General features: G+C 48.9%; 2 protein-coding genes across 2 annotated transcripts; both read right to left on the minus strand.

The window, feature by feature from the left end:
- Window positions 1–7,222: 7,222 nt before the first annotated feature.
- LOC137573676 (uncharacterized) lies at window positions 7,223–13,726 on the minus strand. The gene is made up of 6 exons (XM_068285676.1): window positions 13,594–13,726; window positions 12,846–13,506; window positions 12,532–12,753; window positions 9,987–12,346; window positions 8,188–8,673; window positions 7,223–8,025 (listed from the first exon to the last, which is right to left on the minus strand). Exons 1-6 carry the CDS (start codon window positions 13,724–13,726, stop codon window positions 7,223–7,225), a joined length of 4,665 nt encoding a protein of 1,554 aa, XP_068141777.1.
- A 3,668-nt stretch (window positions 13,727–17,394) lies between these two features.
- On the minus strand, window positions 17,395–18,048 carry LOC137573677 (uncharacterized). The gene has a single exon (XM_068285677.1). The coding sequence runs from the start codon at window positions 18,046–18,048 to the stop codon at window positions 17,395–17,397; it is 654 nt and encodes a 217-aa protein (XP_068141778.1).
- Window positions 18,049–22,297: the final 4,249 nt, after the last annotated feature.

Consider the following 22,297-nt stretch of genomic DNA (forward strand, 5'->3'; position numbering starts at 1 on the left):
GTAATAGCTCAGAGAACACTCTACGATATCTCTTTCCGACTTTGTTGCCGTGTGCGAGGCATTAACGGCGTTCGAGACTCGCGAGTCCCAGGCTTTAGCTGACGATGTGCCACTCGTCTCCGTTAAAATACACTTAGACCAGCTTAAGTCACTTTGGACAAAAGTCGAGGCAGAGTTTTCACGATGCTATAAAGCCTTGACGGCTCAAAAGAACGAAGATAGTCCGAAGCACATAGCTACAATTAAAGCTAAACATGAATATTGTTATATGGTATATGTGCGAGGCGGGACTTTGTTTGGAGAGCAAATCGAGCAGTTGTCCGCGAAAATAGCTTCCCCACCAGTCAGGCTCTCCGTCGATTCCACCCACCAAAGCCACACAGTTCCCCCGTGCGAAGTCGAAATCTTCAACGGAGACAGCCTGGCTTGGCCTACATTCCGTGATTTGTTTACCGCGATTTTTATCCATAATCCAAGCCTAACACAAGTGGAGAAACTTTACCACTTAAGTTGCAAAACTCGCGGTGAAGCCAGAGCCATTGTTTCTAGGTCACCCTTGACCAATGAAGGGTTCCAGTCCGCGTGGGATAACCTCACTGCGCGATACGAAAATAATCGATTATTGATTATGAGCCAAGCCAAGCAGCTTCTACAGATCCCAGCTGTAACACAAGAGTCTGGCAAAGCCTTGAGAGAACTGCAGACGTCAATTCAAGGTTGCTTAACCGGTCTTGAGCTTTCCGGGGCTTGTACAGACAATTGGGATATCCTTCTCATAGCAATCTGTACGAGCAAAATGCCCAAATCCACCCTTCTGTTGTGGGAACAGTCCGTTCCAAATAAGACCGCCGTCTCATCCTGGGACGACCTGAATCGATTCCTAACTGATCGCCACCGTGTACTAGAGGCCACAGATGTCCTTCAACCAAACTCTAGCGGTCAGACCTTTCCATCCGTAAGCCGAAAACCTACGGCACGAGCTCAGGCCTTTTCCGCTCAAGTGCAAGAGAGCTCAGCACCTGATGCTTGTATAATTCCGAATCCTGCGTCCTCCGATTCTTCCAGCAGCCCTCCTGTAAACGTGGGAAGTTACTTCGCCTCCACTCGCAACACTGGCCTCCTGGGTACTGCAAGGGTAACTATTCATCATCGTGGCAAGCAGTTTCAAATCCGCGCTTTGATTGATATGGGATCCGAAGCGTCCTTTATTTCCCAAAGAATGTTTGAATTGATTAATCCTCCAAGCTGCAAAGTATCAACTAGCATTCGCGGTATTGGGCAATGCGATGCTGGTAGCGGCGACAAAGTGTGCCGCCTACAGATTTCTCCTCCTGACGAACCGCTGCGACAGTTCCAAGCAGTCGCCGTGGTGCTGCCTAGTGTAGCTGAACCACTTCCGTCCCGCGCCGTCCCGAATAAGGTGAAGCAGGATTCGCTTGACCTTCCGCTCGCTGATCCGCTATTTCACCAAAGAGCTCCTGTGGATTTGGTGCTTGGAGCCGAGCTCCTTCCCACTATCCTTGGGGAACGAATCATCAAGAATGTTGGTGATTCTTTCGTGGGGATCGAGACGATGTTCGGATGGGTTCTCTGTGGATCCGTTACTGGAAAATCCAGACGGTCTCGGTCCACCTCCTCCAGCAGCCCGAAAATGTCTCTAAGGACAGCAGCACCATCCGATTTAGAACGCAGTTCCAATTGCTTCAGGTGCCGCGTTTGTCAAGGGGTACACGCGCTCCGTCAGTGCCGACAGTTTTGAGGACTACGAGCTGACGACAGGCTACGGGTAGTCTTAAGCAACGGATACTGCCCGAACTGTTTGGCTCATGAGCATTCCAATGGTTCCTGCAGGAGCACAGCAGGATGCCATCGATGTGGCAAGCAACACCACACGCTCTTGCACATCGACAGCTCTGTCGCGTACATCCAACCCAAGGAGCAAAGACCCGAAAAGCACCCGCCTTTCATTCGGGCTTCTATCCAAAGGTCTTCAGCCATCGTGCCGCCTACTCCATCTGCATCCAAAGTTCCCCCTCCATCTTCACCCGTGTCTTGGCGATCCAGAACGCTGCCATCCCCCATCCTTAGACATGTCCAGCGAGGCAATTGCAACTTGTTGCAAGGGGGGCGGTATGTTCACGCCACCGGGTGAACAGCAGAGAGTGAGGGGTAGGGTTTTTCCCAAAACCGAATTCGGTCATACTGAGGAGGGTGACGAAGGGTTCTCCTGTAAATCGCCATAGGGAGTCTGAATCGAGGTCTTCACCCGAACACCCGTTCTTTTGCTTTTACGATTTGTCATTTTTTTCAACCCGAACCATTTCGTGTGTGAATATTTAATAAAGCATAAGTTTATTTAACCGAAGTTTTCGCGCGTTTTTAATTCACCACTCGCTCACCATATCCAGAAGAAATTGGCACCCGCCAACTACTTGTATTTATTTGGATCCTTCCGCCCCTCCACGAACACTTCCTATCAACTGGTTGAATATTAGAAAAAAGTTTAATTTTTAATTTTTTAAATTAAAAATTTTTTTCCCTGCACATGCCTTATACAATGTCTTAAAATATAGTGTATTCTTTATATTTTGTGATCCACAAAAAAAATTACATATTAGATATTTAGTAACTTGTGTAAAAATCCACTACACCAGCTGCCGGACAACTAATGCGTCTGTTCTTGAGCCACCCGATGTTTTGGATAAAAGACATAAATTGTTATGATACTTTTATTTCTCAGTATATCGTAAATGCTAATCCGTCAAATCGTCAATAAAATACCGAAAAAAACAATGAAAATTAAAGAGTCAGCTTAGAATAACTAAGGAAAAGGGAAATAGGGAAATAGGAAAAGGGAAATTTTAAAAGAAATCAACTTTTCAACCAGTCATCCACAGAGACTTTAACTTCCCTTCAATTTAGTGCAAGACCTAGAAGTATAGGATACCTCTTTAGTCCAGAAACCTACTAAACTGTTGGACATCAGAATTCAGATTATACGTCTGAAAAGAAGTCACCCACTTCTCCTGCCATTTAGACCAGAGACGAACTACTGATTTCAACCTGGGAATCTTCCTGCTGCATAAAATAGTTATGGTCAATGTTAAGCAAGATCTGATATATATATACATTCTAACGTGATTATTATATTTTCCCTTCACTCTAAGGTTGGCAGTGTGCATTAAAACAAATATAAATTAAATTACGAACGGTCATTATATACAGAAATAAAACTATTTCTAATAGAATATAAAATATTGCATTGAACATGACTATGGGCTTTTAAATGAATTTGTTTAACGATTAATCAAAAATAAATAATATAATAGGGCAAAAAATTTAATTTAATTGTATAGGTCCACTTGCTGCAGGCGAGGGTAGGCATTAAAGTCCTGTGCTTAAAAAGCTTAATATATTATGTCTAAGGCAAATACTTTACACCTTTAATCCATGTTAGCTATGTCTACGATCAATCCTCGTATGTACATGCAGGCATTATTCTTTGTTTGGATTTAAGTATATTTAATGCTTTTGTGTAGTATTTTTTGGGCCAATAACCATAAGGCCATAGAGCTTTATATACATAAGTGCAATGGCCATTACGATTGCAGTTTCAATATAATCATAATTAATAATAAATTTGCATAAATATTAAATGACATTTACTTTTCATCACACAGGCAGTTATTTAGGGAATGTCTACCTATATAAACATAAATAAATGTATGTATGTGTGTGTGTGAGTGGACACATGTATCTGTAAGCATTTATTTGCATGCACATGCTCTTTATGTATGGTTGAATGGCCAAAATTTCCGTATTATAATATGCATTTCATAGATGGCCTCCAGCAAGTGTAAACCATTTAAGGACTTTAAATTTTCAGGACGATTTTCTTGGTTTTTTTTCTACCACCTGTCTGGCAATTAGTTGAGACATAAAAAATCTTTCGCGACAGCGTTAAAACGTTTACACTATAAAATAGAACATTTATTTTTTATAATACCGTTCGTGCTTGTTCTTTTTTTATTTTAGTCCTTTTTAGTGCTATCAAGGTGTGGTGTGTGTTTGTTTTTTTTTTTTTTAATTCATTTATTTAACAAAAAAAGTGTAACAATTTAGAGAAAGATAGAAGAGTATAGTGAGGAAAAAGTAGAAGTGTGAAAGGACATTGAAGGGGAAAGGGATGTTTTGGGTGCCAATTTAACCTGCGGGACTGCCGGGGGTATTGCTTCGCAGGCTAGAAAGGCGGGCTACATGCCCCTCAGGCGTTTCGCTGCCTCTCCAGGCGGCGAAGAGCGTCCATAACTTTTTTGCAAATGTGCAGGCCGCGGACCATTTTCCTTGGCTAGCACACATTATGTTGGCAGTGTTCTCAGCCGTAGGTAGTTCCCCAAACGCTTCCTCGAGCTCATTGCGTTCACTCTGAAATCTCGGGCAGCAGAAAAACACATGCTCGGCATCCTCTACTACGCCGTTTTGGCATAGCATGCATTCTGGACTGCTTTCGTGCCCAAATCGGTGTAGATATGAATTGAAGCACCCATGGCCACTTAACAACTGGGTTAACTCGAACGTTACTTTGCCGTGACTTCTCGAGAGCCAGGGCTCCAGGTTCGGGATCAACCTAAACGTCCATCTGCCTTTGGTTGAGGATGTCCATCTTGCTTGCCAGTCTTCTAAACTCGCTCTTCTGGCTGCTCTTTTGGCCTCTTGTTTTGCCAGTGGCGTCCATTCGTTAGTTTGCCTTCTATTGTAGATGTATTGGGACTCCTTCGCCAGGAGATCGATGGGTGTCAGTCCAGCTATGACCAACGCAGCCTCGTCGGATATTGTTCGGAAGCCTCGACACACTCGTATGGCTCCCACTCTGTACGTCGATTCGAGCCCTTGGCGATATGATTTCTGCCGCATAGCCGTTGCCCAAATAGGGGCTCCGTAGAGCATTACCGATCTCACGACATTTATCAATAGTACCCGTTGCCGTTGGCTTGGGCCTCTGGAGTTGAGCAAAAACCGTGTAATGCAGCGGCCTATTTCTGCAGCTTTTGTGTTTGCGTGCTCTAGGTGTTCCTTGAAGATGAGGCGGGTGTCTAATAAAACGCCTAAATAGCGTATTGCCCTGGATGACGTTATTTTGCATGTGTCTAGAGAAATTTCAGCTACCTCCACGACTTTGCGGCTGCTGATCAAGACAGCTTCAGTTTTTTGGACTGCAAGTTGCAAGCCTACATTGTTTAGCCATCCTTTGACTATGTCGACTGCCACGGCCGTTTTGCTCTCCGTCTCATGTAGATGCTTCGCTACCACCACTATCGCCACGTCATCTGCAAAGCCGACAATCTGGGTTCCAGGTGGGAGAGAAAGCCTAAGCACGCCATGTACGATGGCGTGGGGCCCAGAACGGAGCCTTGCGGGACACCTCCTTTGACGACATGTGTGCGCCAGCCACTTTGGGTGTTGTAGCGTAGGATGCGATTTCGGAAATAGTCTTCCACCATGAGGACTAGGTACTCTGGTACCCGAAATTCCCGAAGAGAGCTTAGGATCCGACTCCAGTTTGCGGTGTTGAAGGCGTTTCTCACATCTAGAGTGGTCACCAAGCAGTATTCTTTCTTGCCACCCTTCCATCGCTGGCCCTCGATGGCATTGCTCAACTACCGTTTGTAGCGCGTCGATTGTGGACTTTGCGCGTCTAAATCCAAACTGCATCGGTGAGAGGTCGCCAGAGTTCTTGATGGCGGACTCAACTCTCTGCGCCAGCAGTTTTTCAAACAATTTCGAGACCGAATCTAGAAGGCAGATTGGCCTGTATGCTGATGGGTCCTCGGCTGGCTTGTTCGGCTTGGGCAGAAGCACTAGATTTTGCAATTTCCAGCTGTCTGGGAAAATGCCATCGTGCATGCATTTATTGAACACTTCTGCAAATTTTTCAGGCTGGAGGCGTGCCGCCAGTTTTAGCGCCTTGTTTGGTATTGCATCTGGGCCTGGGGCCTTTTGGTCCTGCGACCTTGCGGCGACTGCAAGAATTTCTTCGGGGCTGATATCGTGTACGTCTGGTGTATTAGCGATCCGAGTGGGTCTTGGCGATTTGACTGAGGTGTTCGGGAACAGAGTCTCTACAATGAGTTTCATTTGCGATTCGTTAGGAGTCGCGGGCTTGTTTGCGTTGAGCTTCTTCATGGCCACTTTGTAAGCAGCACCCCAAATATCGTTCTCGGCGGCGTTGCACATTTCGAAGAAGCATTTGCGTTTGCTCTCCTTAATGGCCAATTTTAGTTCTCTTCGCCTAAGCTTATATTGGGCCTGCAGGATAAAGAGCTCTGGCATTCCTCGCGCCCTCTGGTATTGACGTCTGCATTGGAGGCACCTCCTCCTCGCCTCATTTATAGATGCATTCCACCAATATACAGGTGCCTTTTGTTTGTTGTGGCATCTACGGGCTACCATGCTGGCATCACAGGCTGCTATTACGGCATCTACGAGCGTTTTAGCAAACTTGTTTGCGTTGCCGGTGAGGGGTGGGATTCTGAGGGATTCCTCGAATGTTGTGCTATTTAGAGTATCCACTCTAAACATTTTTACGTTTTGGTCAGTGGTTGCGTTTTCAGCGGGGCGGTTACCGATTGTGCACAAAATGGCTAAATGGTCACTAGCCGTGTAATGGCTACACAATTGCCACTTGGTCTGTGCTGCTAGTTGTCGGCTTGCAAATGTGACGTCGATCACTGATCCGTAGCCAGCTCTGCAGAATGTGTGCCTGTTGCCCGTGTTTAGCACGACAAGTTCGAGTGAGGCGAGGCTCTCAAGAATTGTGCGGCCCCTGGAGTTTGTTCGGGCGCTGCCCCATTCTTTGGACCACGAGTTAAAATCACCTGCTACTATTGTTTTGCCCTTTCCTCTGGCATCCAGAGCAAGTTGATCCATTACCGAATCGAATTCTTGGGGGTAAGACTTGGTGCCAGGTAGCAGCTGTACACCCATATGTCTCCTATGTATGCTCTGACAAAACCTCTATGTGCGTAGATATGCTGCATAGGCGGAGTACGATTGCCGCACAACCAGATTGCAGCTTTCCCCGAAGAGTCTGTTGCCCATGAGCTGCCAGGCCGGGTTTTGTATGGCTCGCTCAGAATCGCCACGTCTATATTCATTTCCCTTACTGATTGCGCTAGTAAATCATGCGCCGCCGCACAATGATTTAAATTTAATTGTAGTAGCTTCATAGATTTTGTTGCTGATTCGCTCCTGCACTCGCCATTGGGCAACGTCGGCTGCCAGTGTAATGCCCCACCTGTTGTCGTTTGGCGTCTATGCAGTTGAAGCAGACAGGAAAGTTGCTGCATGAGGCTGCCTTGTGGTCTGTCGCCCCACATTTGAGACACCAATTTGTGCGATCGATTGAGCTACTGCATTTTGCCGCCGTGTGGCCGAAGTTTAAGCATTTGTAGCATCTTTGCTTTGATTGCCGTTCCCGAATCGGGCAGTGCGACCATCCTATTGCAATTGATCCCGTCTTAAGCAAGGAGTCAGCAGTTGAGCGCGGCATTGATAAGACAGCCAACTGTGTATCACCAAAAGTATGGCGCAAACTTCGGACTCGCACATTTGCGGTGGCATCGCCAATAATTTTCGTTAATGCTTCTATAATATGGTCTGGAGATACCAGGGCATCGAGTTTGCGTATCTCAATCCAAGCGTCGGCTCCTAATGCTCTTACTGACGCTTGCTGGCCTAGAACTTGGCTAGGCTCTTTCCTCAGTTCTTGGCAGTCCGAATCGCCGTCTTGCTTGAGTTCTAGAAGCAGCTCGCCCTTGGCGGTCTTTCTTGTGCGCTTTACGTTGTTTTTGACTCCATCGAGTTTGCCATCGGTTCGCCTTGTAACCATACCAAGAATTTGGGCGTAAGAGAAACCCTCTTGGGCCTGGATCACGATGGCCGCAGGCTTGTCCCTTCGAGCTGGTTGCTTGTTAGGCCGCTTTCGAGACACCGTTTGCCATTCCGCATCCGCTTCGGCTGCATTGACTAAATTGGCCCACGATGTGTTTGTATTCGCCAAGTTGGTTTCCAGTTGTTCCGGTCGAGAACACTGCGTCGTTTTTCCACGTTTTGGTGGAGTTTTCCGCTAAGTGGCGGCATCCTCTCTCTGGCGTTTGGGCGTAGCTGATTTAGCTGGCTGGCTCAGACTTATGGGATAACCCAGATGGTTATTCATCACCGGTGTTGTTTGCGTGGCGATGACGCCCTTTTGGACCATTTTTGCGGGGTGGCTATCGGTCATTTTTCGGCACAGTGTTTCATGCAGTTCCATCATGCGCACTATTGAGTTCTTAGTACTCAGATTAACGTGACGAACTGGCTTTCTCCCATCGTCCGCTCTGTTGAACATACTGTCTAGCTGCCAGATCAGATTTCCCAGTTCGTTTAGCTCTTCTATTTGTGAAGTTACTACTGGAGCATCAAAGTTATTTAATGCTTGCACCTGTATAGCTCGTGCATCTGGGTTCTTTGCAACATTTACATTTACCGGAGTGTCTGTGCTCAGGGGCGGTGACCGCAAGAGCCGTGGACGACTGCCGAAAGCAGACTCTTCCCATTGGGTATTCTGCACGTCTGCCATTGCGCATCGGGCTTGGTGGTCGATGGATACCACAGATTTGTTCATATGGCTGGCTGGAGAGTATCGGTTGCAGTTTGTGAATTTAAATTTTTTAAATTTGAATTTGAATCCGAAGGAAGAAGAAGCTTCGAAACGGTTGGCCCAGAGGCGCCACCTGCCGATTTATGGCTAGGGGCTCCCCTATGTCTTTCCTCGTTTTCCAACACTGGTGCAATCAGCTGGTGCGTGGCGGTGTGACTGCTAAGAACACGTCGTGCAACAACAAGGAAAGTTTGGAGAAAGGTGGATAAAAAAGATATTTCTCACCCACACCAGTAAAGACAGGAGCAAGCGATGAGAGAGGCGTGAAAAAAAACAAAGAGAGGCGATCTGCAGCCTCCCCCTCGCCCCTACCGGCTCCAATGGTCCAGCCAAGTGGAGTTTTACCAAGCAAGTTTCAGGGCCAGCCCACAGGCGGCAGAGGAGTCCCCGCAACGAGGTACGTAGACAGTCCAAAGGAGACCCTTCTTGACGTCGAAGTTTAAATTTCAGGCCCTCTGGATGCGCAGAAAAAACGATCTTGAAAGGGAGCGCCCGCGAGTATAGGACCGCACCACTTTTAACCACTTTAATGTGTGTCTGGTGTGTGTTTGTGTGTGTGTGTGTGTGCAGTGTGAGGTCCTTGTTGTTGTGTCCTCGTTTGCCAGCGTTTGCTTAATGTCTTCTTTATTATATGAAATTTATCACCCAAACTGAAATTGGCTTGACTTTCAGCTGAAACTGAAGCTAAAGCTGAAGCACGGATCGTGAAGGTATATATAAGTAGGGTAACAAGAACAAAAACAAAAAAAAAAAAGAAAATAAGCTTGCAGTTTTTTTCTCCCGTTGTTTTTTATTCTTCCTTTCGTTTTGCAGTCATGTAGCTACATAAAGCAACTACACTCATATATGTGTGTGTGTGCAAAAACATGGCTTATATCCTTTATGACAAAAGCAAACACATACACATATACACACCCACAAACACTCATCTTTATATATATATATGAATATGTATATGTATATGTGCGCATGAAATTAATGTGTGGGTTTTGTGCTAATGAACGGCTCCAGCATGTATGCAAGTGTGTTCGTTTATGATGTTTTTTTTTTTTTTTTTAGTTCATTTATTAATTTATTAATTTACTACAGGAAAACAAATATACAAGTATACATAGCGTTTCACAATATAGACTGCGTTTGATAGAGAAGGGAGATGGCGAGTGATCCGGGACAGCACATGCGGTACCGCCTATTTGGCATTGCTTCGCATGCGGCCTTGCCAGATCCTAGCCTCTCTGTCTCTCTAGCCTTCTGAGCTCCTTCATTATGGTAGCGGCGAACTTACTAGCCGCCTCCCAGTTCTTTACATCAGCCAACATGAGCCAAACCAAGTTGTCCGCCGTGACTCTTTGTCCAACCTCGTCGCACAGGCTCTGTCTCGGTTCGTCGAAGCGCGGGCAAAGAAATGCAACATGGTGCGCGTCTTCGACTATTCCACTACCACACCATGTACATTCGTCAGCTGTCTCGTGCCTAAACCGCTGCAGGTAGCTTCTAAAACAGCCATGGCCACTCAAGAGCTGAGTTAGGTAAAAATTTACCTCGCCATGCGATCTGTTCAACCAGGGGTCGAGCTTCGGAATTAGCCGGTGCGTCCATCTTCCCTTAGGCGATAGGTCCCAGCGCCTCTGCCACCGGCATATGCTTTGTAGCCGCTGGAGCTGCCGGTTGGCCGTCTCTGAAGAAGAGCCGCTGGATGCGTCCGTTCTCTTGCCGTAGTACATGGCCTTAGACTCTCTGACTAGTTCGTCAATTGGCACCATGCTTGCTAGAACCAGTGCCGCCTCGTCCGACACCGTCCTAAAGGCGCTGCACACCCTAATTGCGCTCAGCCTGTAAGTCGCCTCTAGATCGCGGCGGTAGCTTTTTTTGTCCATTGCATCAGCCCAGATAGGAGCGGCGTAAAGGGCTATCGACCTTGTGACACTCGTCAGCAGTCTTCTACGTCCCTCCTTGGGGCCTCGCGTATTCATCATAATCCTTGAAAGTGACCTTACAGAGACAAGGGCCCTTTGATTCGCGTATTCAAGGTGTTCGCGAAAGCACAGACGGGTATCCAGCATAACTCCCAGGTACTTGATGGCCCTTTGCGACAGAATCCGGGTGGTGCCGACCCATATCTCAGCCCGTTCAACTAGCTTCCTGCTGCTGATTAGGACCGCCTCGGACTTGTGGGCCGCCAGGCTTAGTCCAGCAGAGCTTAGCCATCGGTCGACACTGGCGACTGCATCTGTGCACCACGCCTCTGCATCCTTCAACTCCTTCGCTACCACCACCACTGCTACGTCGTCAGCAAACCCGACGATTTGTGTGTGCGACGGCAGCTGCAGCTTCAGGATACCGTCGTACATGACGTTCCACAGGAGCGGGCCCAGGACGGAGCCTTGCGGGACTCCTGATGAAACATCCTGCTCCTTCGTGCCTTCAGAAGTAACGTAAATTAGGGTACGTCCTTCAAAGTAGCTCCTTACTAGTTGCACCAAGCCTCTTGATACGCCAAACGACTCCAGACCTTCCAGGATTTTGCCCCATCTCGCCGTGTTGAAGGCATTGCGAACATCCAATGTAACCACTAGGCAGTATTTTTTGGATCCGCCCCTCCATCTGGTTCCAGAAATGGCATCCGCCGCAATATTAACCACCCTGTTTATGGCGTCAGTAGTGGACCGTGCTTTCCTGAAGCCGAACTGCATTTCGGATAAGTCGCCATGTAGTTCGATTTCTTGCTGTATCCGAGCCCCTATGATAGATTCAAGGACCTTTCCTGCGGTGTCTATCAGGCAGATAGGCCGGTATGAGGATGCCTCGCCCGGTGGTTTGCCCGGCTTAGGGAGAAGCAATAGGTTCTGGCGTTTCCAAATGCTCGGAAATTTTCGTTCTCGCAGGCACTGATTGTACATCTCCGTAAAGACTTCAGGGACAAGTGAGACAGCCAAACTAAGGGCTCTGTTCGGGATAGCGTCTGGGCCAGGCGCCTTGTTCGGTCTCATCCTGCGGACTATGGAAATTACTTTCTCGCATGTGCACTCTTTTAATCTATCCTCGCAGTGACGAAGTGGGTGGTCACGCAAAGCGTCCTCGCAGTTGGGAAAAAGAGTCGTCACGATCCGATCTAGGAGCAGTGGGTCGCAGGGGGTATCGAGTGGGTCCGAACGCAGTCTTTTGACTATCGTTTGGTACGCCTTGCCCCAAGGGTCCTGCTCGGCCGTATCACATAGCGATAGGAAGGCTTCTCTCTTACTTGAGCTGATTTCTTTCTTCAGAAGTCTCCTCCGAAGTTGGTACTGGCTTTTTAGAGGCTCGAACTGAGCGGTTCCTCTGGACCTTTGGTAAAGCCTTCTCGCTCTAAGGCAGTTCCGCCTGGCCTCATCAAGGCCAGGCTTACCTTCCAGGGTAAGCAGTATGGCCTCGTGATCGCTCGCCGTGTAGAAATCACCGATGCCCCATGATGACGACCTGGCGATAGTCTCGCTTGCGAATGTCAGGTCTATTATGGAACCAGTTCCCGCTCTGCTGAAGGTATTCCTGCCCCCTGTATTCAGCGTCTCAAGGTTGAGCGATGCTAAAGCCTCTAACAGGATACGTCCCCTTGCATCAGTTCTTGGACAGCTCCAGTCAATAGCCCAGGCATTGAAATCGCGTCCTCTACGAGGTCATCCAAGACCTCTCCAAAGCGAGCAATTGGTAAACTGGGTGGCAAGTAGCAGCTATACAATACCAGATCATTCACCTTGGCTCTGCTGAAGTGTTGGAAGGACCTTGTGTCTTGCATCGGGCCTGATCTCCCACAAGACCATATTGCGGATCTCCTGTCGGCATCAGTCACCCACTTGGATGACTCTCCAGTAGAGTAGGGCTCGCTTAGAAGAGCTACATCGATTGACTGCTTTTTGATCGTCTGTTGCAGTAGGTCCTGCGCCGCGATGCAGTGGTTTAGGTTCAGCTGCAGGATCTTCAGTGCTGACGACGTCATTTGCGCGGCTTTGGGGTCCTCGAGTCGCCCCTTGCTGTGCATAGGCGGCTGCCTGCTAGGTGGTTTCTTGGACTCAGGCCTTGACCAGCACATAGGAAGCAATTGGCATCCTTTGCAGGACAATTGGCTGCTATATGGCCTGCTTCGCCGCATTTGAAGCAGCAGCGTGACCTGTCCTCCATGCTATAGCACCGTGCGGCTACATGGCCAACGGTAAGACACTTGAAGCACCTCAATGGCCGTTCTTCGAGTGCTCTAATGGGGCAATTTCCCCACCCTATCATCACAGAACCCAGATCTGTCAGCTTCTGGATTACCGCCTCTGGGGCCCTCACTATTGCCGTCTGGTAGTTCCGCAGGCCCGGCCGTAGGCTCTTTACGGTGAGCGCGTTTTCTTCGACTTTAGCCTGTGAGGCCAGTGCTGTCAATAACTCCTCCCGAGTCGCCGCTGCGTCTAGGTTGTAAATCGCTATGGCTCTTTGCTGTTGGAGAGGCCTAACTCCTACCTTATCGCCTAGTACCAGGGTGATATTTTCTCCGAGTGCCTTGATGTCAGTTGCTGGGTCTTTCCGGAGCTCCAGAATCAGCGCGTCGTTTGCAGTACGTCGAACTCTGGAGACGTGCTCGCGGACATGTTGCAGTTTGCCATCCGTGCGCCTGGTCACCATCTTGAGTACTTGGCTATAACTAAGCCCGTCGCTGGCCTCGATTAGAATTGCATCTGGTCTATGCTTGATTTTAGGTTTGGCCTGCATCGAGGAGGCTCCATGTCGAGGCTTTGCGGGGCCGACTGTTGTCCAACCTTGGTTGTCCTCGGTTGTTCCATGATCCACTGTTGTATGGCGCGGTTTGTCACCTTGGGGAGTAGGTGGGGCCTGCTGCTGCTGCTGGGATTCCACGGGTTGCCGTTATTTAGCACGCTGTTTGGGTGCTCTCGTCTGCCGCGAGAGCTTTCCAGGCGGTTCAGATGATCGTGGTGCATTGTCTTCGCCTTCGCGCTTTGCCGATGGTGAAGTCTGCGTAGTTTGGGATAGCATGGTCACGGAGGACATTGCGTTAGTCTGCTGCCCACGACTGACACGCTCAGGTGGCGCCTTCGAACAATTGGGGCAATGCCTCTAAAGCCACTGACTCGATTGGGTGTCCACTGAGCCTGGAGCTGACTTCCGCCTGCAGCTCTTTAAGCCTCTCCACCTTTTCCCGAAGGGAGATAGTAATGGCCCGCTTGCCTCCTTCCTTCTCAGGCTTGATCCTCTCCGAGATCTCCTCCAACAGTACGCCCATTTCTGTTAATTCTTTGCAGACAGGCTGCAGTTTCGACCTTTTTGGAGGGGCACAGTCGTTTGCAGCTTCTCCATATGGACTCGTGGCGTCCCGCGATCTCTTTGGAGTATCCTCTTGCTGGCTAGCATGGATAGGAGGCGAGTGTAGCAGCCTTCTGCTACGCCCAAACGCCATTAGCTCCTCACTTTCCATTTTCTTCGGCCTGATAACCAGGTATTTCCCCCTGGTAAGCGTTGGGAGTTATACCGCTCCTGCTCGGCTTCCTTTTCGATAAATCCAGCAGGCAGCGGGAATATGGGCCGCTCGGTGTGCAAGGGTAAAATAAAATAATAAAAAAAAAAAAATAACAATAATTTTAGAATCCTAAATTACCCGCAGCGGATTTGAACCCCTACCGTGCCAAGGAGTATCGCAGAATTGATTAAATTTCAAATAAAAAAAGAATATGGAATTTAATTTTAATTCCTCACAGCGGATTCGAACCGGGTACCAGGCGATGACAGGCAGCTCCGCTGCCAGGTAGGCCACCGCCTACGTCACCAAAACTTAGGCTGGTGCGCAACTATGCTGTTAGTCTGGTGGGAGGGGTTCGAGAACCTCGGCTTAGAAGTTTTGCGGTGAAAGCTCGACTCCCAATTGATAGCCCTAGAGAGCTTTCAAAACCGGCTTGGCAGGTCCGCCAACAGCTGGTTATCGCACCAATTGTGTGTTTACTTACAGCGTGGGTGGTTAACAAAACTTATCAAGAGGTGCGACTGGCACCCCACTAACACAAAAACGGAGGAAAAAGTTGGGTGATGCAGAACGAAGGCGCCCCGCACCCCTCCGACCACCAAGAGACCGACGCGGCGGGAGGCCGGGAAAAAAAAATATGAGTTAAATTTTTCCCTTGCGATGCAGACCGGCGGCCGGCGGAACGTGAGTAACACCAAGAGTGAACTGATACACTAACAAACTATTTAGTTGCAGGACTACGAGATTTACGATCACGGATAGGACGGAAATTTCGCACAAAAAAACCAGGACGCTACAAGTACACGTTTCACTCCTAATCTCCTGTCTATGTATGTATGTCACACAATTCGTTTATGATGTGTGTGTGTGTGTTTTTTTTTTTTTTTTAGTTCATTTATTAATTTATTAATTTACTACAGGAAAACAAAAATACAAGTATACATAGCGTTTCACAACATAGACTGCGTTTGATAGAGAAGGTAGATGGCGAGTGATCCGGGACAGCACATGCGGTACCGCCTATTTGGCATTGCTTCGCATGCGGCCTTGCCAGATCCTAGCCTCTCTGTCTCTCTAGCCTTCTGAGCTCCTTCATTATGGTAGCGGCGAACTTACTAGCCGCCTCCCAGTTCTTTACATCAGCCAACATGAGCCAAACCAAGTTGTCCGCCGTGACTCTTTGTCCAACCTCGTCGCACAGGCTCTGTCTCGGTTCGTCGAAGCGCGGGCAAAGAAATGCGACATGGTGCGCGTCTTCGACTATTCCACTACCACACCATGTACATTCGTCAGCTGTCTCGTGCCTAAACCGCTGCAGGTAGCTTCTAAAACAGCCATGGCCACTCAAGAGCTGAGTTAGGTAAAAATTTACCTCGCCATGCGATCTGTTCAACCAGGGGTTGAGCTTCGGAATTAGCCGGTGCGTCCATCTTCCCTTAGGCGATAGGTCCCAGCGCCTCTGCCACCGGCATATGCTTTGTAGCCGCTGGAGCTGCCGGTTGCCCGTCTCTGAAGAAGAGCCGCTGGATGCGTCCGTTCTCTTGCCGTAGTAGCATGGCCTTAGACTCTCTGACTAGTTCGTCAATTGGCACCATGCTTGCTAGAACCAGTGCCGCCTCGTCCGACACCGTCCTAAAGGCGCTGCACACCCTAATTGCGCTCAGCCTGTAAGTCGCCTCTAGATCGCGGCGGTAGCTTTTTTTGGCCATTGCATCAGCCCAGATAGGAGCGGCGTAAAGGGCTATCGACCTTGTGACACTCGTCAGCAGTCTTCTACGTCCCTCCTTGGGGCCTCGCGTATTCATCATAATCCTTGAAAGTGACCTTACAGAGACAAGGGCCCTTTGATTCGCGTATTCAAGGTGTTCGCGAAAGCACAGACGGGTATCCAGCATAACTCCCAGGTACTTGATGGCCCTTTGCGTCAGAATCCGGGTGGTGCCGACCCATATCTCAGCCCGTTCAACTAGCTTCCTGCTGCTGATTAGGACCGCCTCGGACTTGCGGGCCGCCAGGCTTAGTCCAGCAGAGCTTAGCCATCGGTCGACACTGGCGACTGCATCTGTGCACCACGCCTCTGCATCCTTTAACTCCTTCGCTACCACCACCACTGCTACGTCGTCAGCAAACCCGACGATTTGTGTGTGCGACGGCAGCTGCAGCTTCAGGATACCGTCGTACATGACGTTCCACAGGAGCGGGCCCAGGACGGAGCCTTGCGGGACTCCAGATGAAACATCCTGCTCCTTCGTGCCTTCAGAAGTAACGTAATGTAGGGTACGTCCTTCAAAGTAGCTCCTTACTAGTTGCACCAAGCCTCTTGATACGCCAAACGACTCCAGACCTTCCAGGATTTTGCCCCATCTCGCCGTGTTGAAGGCATTGCGCACATCCAATGTAACCACTAGGCAGTATTTTTTGGATCCGCCCCTCCATCTGGTTCCAGAAATGGCATCCGCCGCAATATTAACCACCCTGTTTATGGCGTCAGTAGTGGACCGTGCTTTCCTGAAGCCGAACTGCATTTCGGATAAGTCGCCATGTAGTTCGATTTCTTGCTGTATCCGAGCCCCTATGATAGATTCAAGGACCTTTCCTGCGGTATCTATCAGGCAGATAGGCCGGTATGAGGATGCCTCGCCCGGTGGTTTGCCCGGCTTAGGGAGAAGAAATAGGTTCTGGCGTTTCCAAATGCTCGGAAATTTTCGTTCTCGCAGGCACTGATTGTACATCTCCGTAAAGACTTCAGGGACAAGTGAGACAGCTAAACTAAGGGCTCTGTTCGGGATAGCGTCTGGGCCAGGCGCCTTGTTCGGTCTCATCCTGCGGACTATGGAAATTACTTCCTCGCATGTGCACTCTTTTAATCTATCCTCGCAGTGACGAAGTGGGTGGTCACGCAAAGCGTCCTCGCAGTTGAGAAAAAGAGTCGTCACGATCCGATCTAGGAGCAGTGGGTCGCAGGGGGTATCGAGTGGGTCCGAACGCAGTCTTTTTGACTATCGTTTGGTACGCCTTGCCCCAAGGGTCCTGCTCGGCCGTATCACATAGCGATAGGAAGGCTTCTCTCTTACTTGAGCTGATTTCTTTCTTCAGAAGTCTCCTCCGAAGTTGGTACTGGCTTTTTAGAGGCTCGAACTGAGCGGTTCCTCTGGACCTTTGGTAAAGCCTTCTCGCTCTAAGGCAGTTCCGCCTGGCCTCGTCAATTTTTTTCGTTCCACCAGCACACTGGCTTGTGGTGTCTGCCGTACGACGTACGCTGCGCCATGCTACCTTCGCAGGCTGCTCTTAATGTAGACATGACATGAATTGCGGAGTCTTCAGCGGTCGAGCGTACTTGCAGCCCCGCCAGCTTCGCACGAAAAGTTGGTACATTCAAAGTGTCAGAGCGGAAGGATTTTCGCTGTGGGAAAACTCGTTGCAACGCTCTAGGACGACCTGCCAGGGTAAGCAGTATGGCCTCGTGATCGCTCGCCGTGTAGAAATCACCGATGCCCCATGATGACGACCTGGCGATAGTCTCGCTTGCGAATGTCAGGTCTATTATGGAACCAGTGCCCGCTCTGCTGAAGGTATTCCTGCCCCCTGTATTCAGCGTCTCAAGGTTGAGCGATGCTAAAGCCTCTAACAGGATACGTCCCCTTGCATCAGTTCTTGGACAGCCCCAGTCAATAGCCCAGGCATTGAAATCGCCCGCAATAACGACTCGTGGCCGGCCTCTGGCGTCCTCTACGAGGTCATCCAAGACCTCTCCAAAGCGAGCAATTGGTAAACTGGGTGGCAAGTAGCAGCTATACAATACCAGATCATTCACCTTGGCTCTGCTGAAATGATGGAAGGACCTTGTGTCTTGCATTGGGCCTGATCTCCCACAAGACCATATTGCGGATCTCCTGTCGGCATCAGTCACCCACTTGGATGACTATCCAGTAGAGTAGGGCTCGCTTAGAAGAGCTACATCGATTGACTGCTCTCTGATCGTCTGTTGCAGTAGGTCCTGCGCCGCGATGCAGTGGTTTAGGTTCAGCTGCAGGATCTTCAGTGCTGACGACGTCATTTGCGCGGCTTTGGGGTCCTCGAGTCGCCCCTTGCTGTGCATAGGCGGCTGCCTGCTAGAAGGTTTCTTGGACTTAGGCCTTGACCAGCACATAGGAAGCAATTGGCATCCTTTGCAGGACAATTGGCTGCTATATGGCCTGCTTCGCCGCATTTGAAGCAGCAGCGTGACCTGTCCTCCATGCTAGAGCATCGTGCGGCTACATGGCCAACGGTAAGACACTTGAAGCACCTCAATGGCCGTTCTTCGAGTGCTCTAATGGGGCAATTTCCCCACCCTATCATCACAGAACCCAGATCTGTGAGCTTCTGGATAACCGCCTCTGGGGCCCTCACTATTGCCGTCTGGTAGTTCCGCAGGCCCGGCCGTAGGCTCTTTACGGTGAGCGCGTTTTCTTCGACTTTACCCTGTGAGGCCAGTGCTGTCAATAACTCCTCCCGAGTCGCCGCTGCGTCTAGGTTGTAAATCGCTATGGCTCTTTGCTGTTGGAGTGGCCTAACTCCTACCTTATCGCCTAGTACCAGGGTGATATTTTCTCCGAGTGCCTTGATGTCAGTTGCTGGGTCTTTCCGGAGCTCCAGAATCAGCGCGTCGTTTGCAGTACGTCGAACTCTGGAGACGTGCTCGCGGACATGTTGCAGTTTGCCATCCGTGCGCCTGGTCACCATCTTGAGTACTTGGCTATAACTAAGCCCGTCGCTGGCCTCGATTAGAATTGGTCTATGCTTGATTTTAGGTTTGGCCTGCATCGAGGAGGCTCCATGTCGAGGCTTTGCGGGGCCGACTGTTGTCCAACCTTGGTTGTCCTCGGTTGTTCCATGATCCACTGTTGTATGGCGCGGTTTGTCACCTTGGGGAGTAGGTGGGGCCTGCTGCTGCTGCTGGGATTCCACGGGTTGCCGTTATTTAGCACGCTGTTTGGGTGCTCTCGTCTGCCGCGAGAGCTTTCCAGGCGGTTCAGATGATCGTGGTGCATTGTCTTCGCCTTCGCGCTTTGCCGATGGTGAAGTCTGCGTAGTTTGGGATAGCATGGTCACGGAGGACATTGCGTTAGTCTGCTGCGCACGACTGACACGCTCAGGTGGCGCCTTCGAACAATTGGGGCATGCCTCTAAAGCCACTGACTCGATTGGGTGTCCACTGAGCCTGGAGCTGACTTCCGCCTGCAGCTCTTTAAGCCTCTCCACCTTTTCCCGAAGGGAGATAGTAATGGCCCGCTTGCCTCCTTCCTTCTCAGGCTTGATCCTCTCCGAGATCTCCTCCAACAGTACGCCCATTTCTGTTAATTCTTTGCAGACAGGCTGCAGTTTCGACCTTTTTGGAGGGGCACAGTCATTTGCAACTCGTGGCGTCCCGCGATCTCTTTGGAGTATCCTCTTGCTGGCTAGCATGGATAGGAGGCGAGTGTAGCAGCCTTCTGCTACGCCCAAACACCATTAGCTCCTCACTTGCCATTTTCCTCGGCCTGATAGCCAGGTATTTCCCCCTGGTAAGCGTTGGGAGTTATACCGCTCCTACTCGGCTTCCTTTTCGATAAATCCAGCAGGCAGCGGGAATATGGGCCGCTCGGTGTGCAAGGGTAAAATAAAATTATAAAATAAAAAAAGAAAATAATTTTAGAATCCTAAATTACCCGCAGCGGATTTGAACCCCCTACCAAGGAGTATCGCAGAATTGATTAAATTTCAAATAAAAAAAAAAAGAATATGAAATTTAATTTTAATTCCTCGCAGCGGATTCGAACCGGGTACCAGGCGATGACAGGCAGCTCCGCTGCCAGGTAGGCCACCGCCTACGTCACCAAAACTTAGGCTGGTGCGCAACTATGCTGTTAGTCTGATGGGAGGGGTTCGAGAACCTCGGCTTAGAAGTTTTGCGGTGAAAGCTCGGCACCCAATTGATAGCCCTAGAGAGCTTTCAAAACCGGCTTGGCAGGTCCGCCAACAGCTGGTTATCGCACCAATTGTGTGTTACGCTGTAAGTGGGTGGTTAACAAAACTTATCAGGAGGTGCGACTGGCACCCCACTAACACAAAAACGGAGGAAAAAGTTGGGTGATACAGAACGAAGGCGCCCCGCACCCCTCCGACCACCAAGAGACCGACGCGGCGGGGAGGCCGGGAAAAAAAAAATATGAGTTAAATTTTTCCCTTGCGATGCAGACCGGCGGCCGGCGGAACGTGAGTAACACCAAGAGTGAACTGATACACTAACAAACTATTTAGTTGCAGGACTACGAGATTTACGATCACGGATAAGACGGAAATTTCGCAGAAAAAAGCAGGACGCTACAAGTACACGTTTCACTCCTATGTGTCTGTGTGTGTGTGTGTTTATGATGTGTGGGTGTGTGTGTGTGTGTGTTGTTGTTGGCACTGTTTTTGAATTATAGCATAATTTTTAGCCACAAAAAGTGGGTGGCAACTCTGGCTACTGTTATTGCGCCTCCAATTCTTTTAGCACACTATGCAGCTTATAAATTGTTCGCAAGAAGAATTTAAAAAAAAAGAAAGGTGGATAAAAAGATATTTCTCACCCACACCAGCAAAGACAGGAGCAAGCGATGAGAGAGGCGTGAAAAAAAAACAAAGAGAGGCGATCTGCAGCCTCCCCCTCGCCCCTACCGGCTCCAATGGTCCAGCCAAGTGGAGTTTTACCAAGCAAGTTTCAGGGCCAGCCCACAGGCGGCAGAGGAGTCCCCGCAACGAGGTACGTAGACAGTCCAAAGGAGACCCTTCTTGACGTCGAAGTTTAAATTTCAGGCCCTCTGGATGCGCAGAAAAAACGATCTTGAAAGGGAGCGCCCGCGAGTATAGGACCGCACCACTTTTAACCACTTTAATGTGTGTCTGGTGTGTGTTTGTGTGTGTGTGTGTGTGCAGTGTGAGGTCCTTGTTGTTGTGTCCTCGTTTGCCAGCGTTTGCTTAATGTCTTCTTTATTATATGAAATTTATCACCCAAACTGAAATTGGCTTGACTTTCAGCTGAAACTGAAGCTAAAGCTGAAGCACGGATCGTGTAGGTATATTGTATAAGTAGGGTAACAAGAACATAAACAAAAACAAAAAAGAAAAGAAGCTTGCAGTTTTTTCTCCCGTTGTTTTTTATTCTTCCTTTCGTTTTGCAGTCATGTAGCTACATAAAGCAACTACACTCATATATGTGTGTGTGTGTGCAAAAACATGGCTTATATCCTTTATGGTGACAAAAGCAAACACATACACATATACACACCCACAAACACACATCTTTATATATATATATGAATGTAGGAAATGAAGTGTCAGGCAGGCATAATCATGGCAATCGTTTGGTACCGAGTGAGCGAGACAGAACGACACGCAGCGGCCGTACCTATCTGGTCGACTCACTCATGAAAATAAAGCAGAAGCGTCGATCGAGAAGCACTCGCAATAGTACTCTCGCCTCGATCACATCGCACACCCAAATTTGTCACTAAGGCCATTATAATAATTAATAAATATATGTATTCTTAACACAAAGAAACATTGTTAATAAATAATAAAGTTTAAATAAGGAAATCACATCCTTAAATAATATTGAATTAAATAACCAGAATAATTCCAATTCTACAAACTGGGGGGCTCAACCGAGATTTCTGGCCCAAGACAATTAGTGAAAATCTGTGTGTGTGTGTGTGTGTGTGTGTGAAGTTCGCAAATGAACAGAAAATTGTTAAAATTGCATGCATTAACGTGTAATATATATACAAAGTCAAGGTTGTTGGCGAACGAATTTCAAAAGACGCAACCACTACAAGTTCAAAAACTAGTGGAAGTTGGCGTGACTGTACGACAGGCGACGAGTGGACGGTGAGACGGAGAGAGCAGACAGAGGGCACGAAGTTGATGATAACCAGTGTTCACTGTGGAAGCAGACAGACGGAGAGAGCAGACAGAGGGCACGAAGTTGATGATAACCAGTGTTCACTGTGGAAGCAGACAGACGGAGAGAGCAGACAGCGGACACGAAGTTGATGATAACCAGTGTTCACTGTGGAAGCAGACAGACGGACAGAGCAGACAGA

Source organism: Drosophila tropicalis, unplaced genomic scaffold, assembly GCF_018151085.1.
Source record: "Drosophila tropicalis isolate 14030-0801.00 unplaced genomic scaffold, ASM1815108v1 contig_413, whole genome shotgun sequence".
In the NCBI taxonomy this organism is placed as follows: Eukaryota; Metazoa; Arthropoda; class Insecta; order Diptera; family Drosophilidae; genus Drosophila; species Drosophila tropicalis.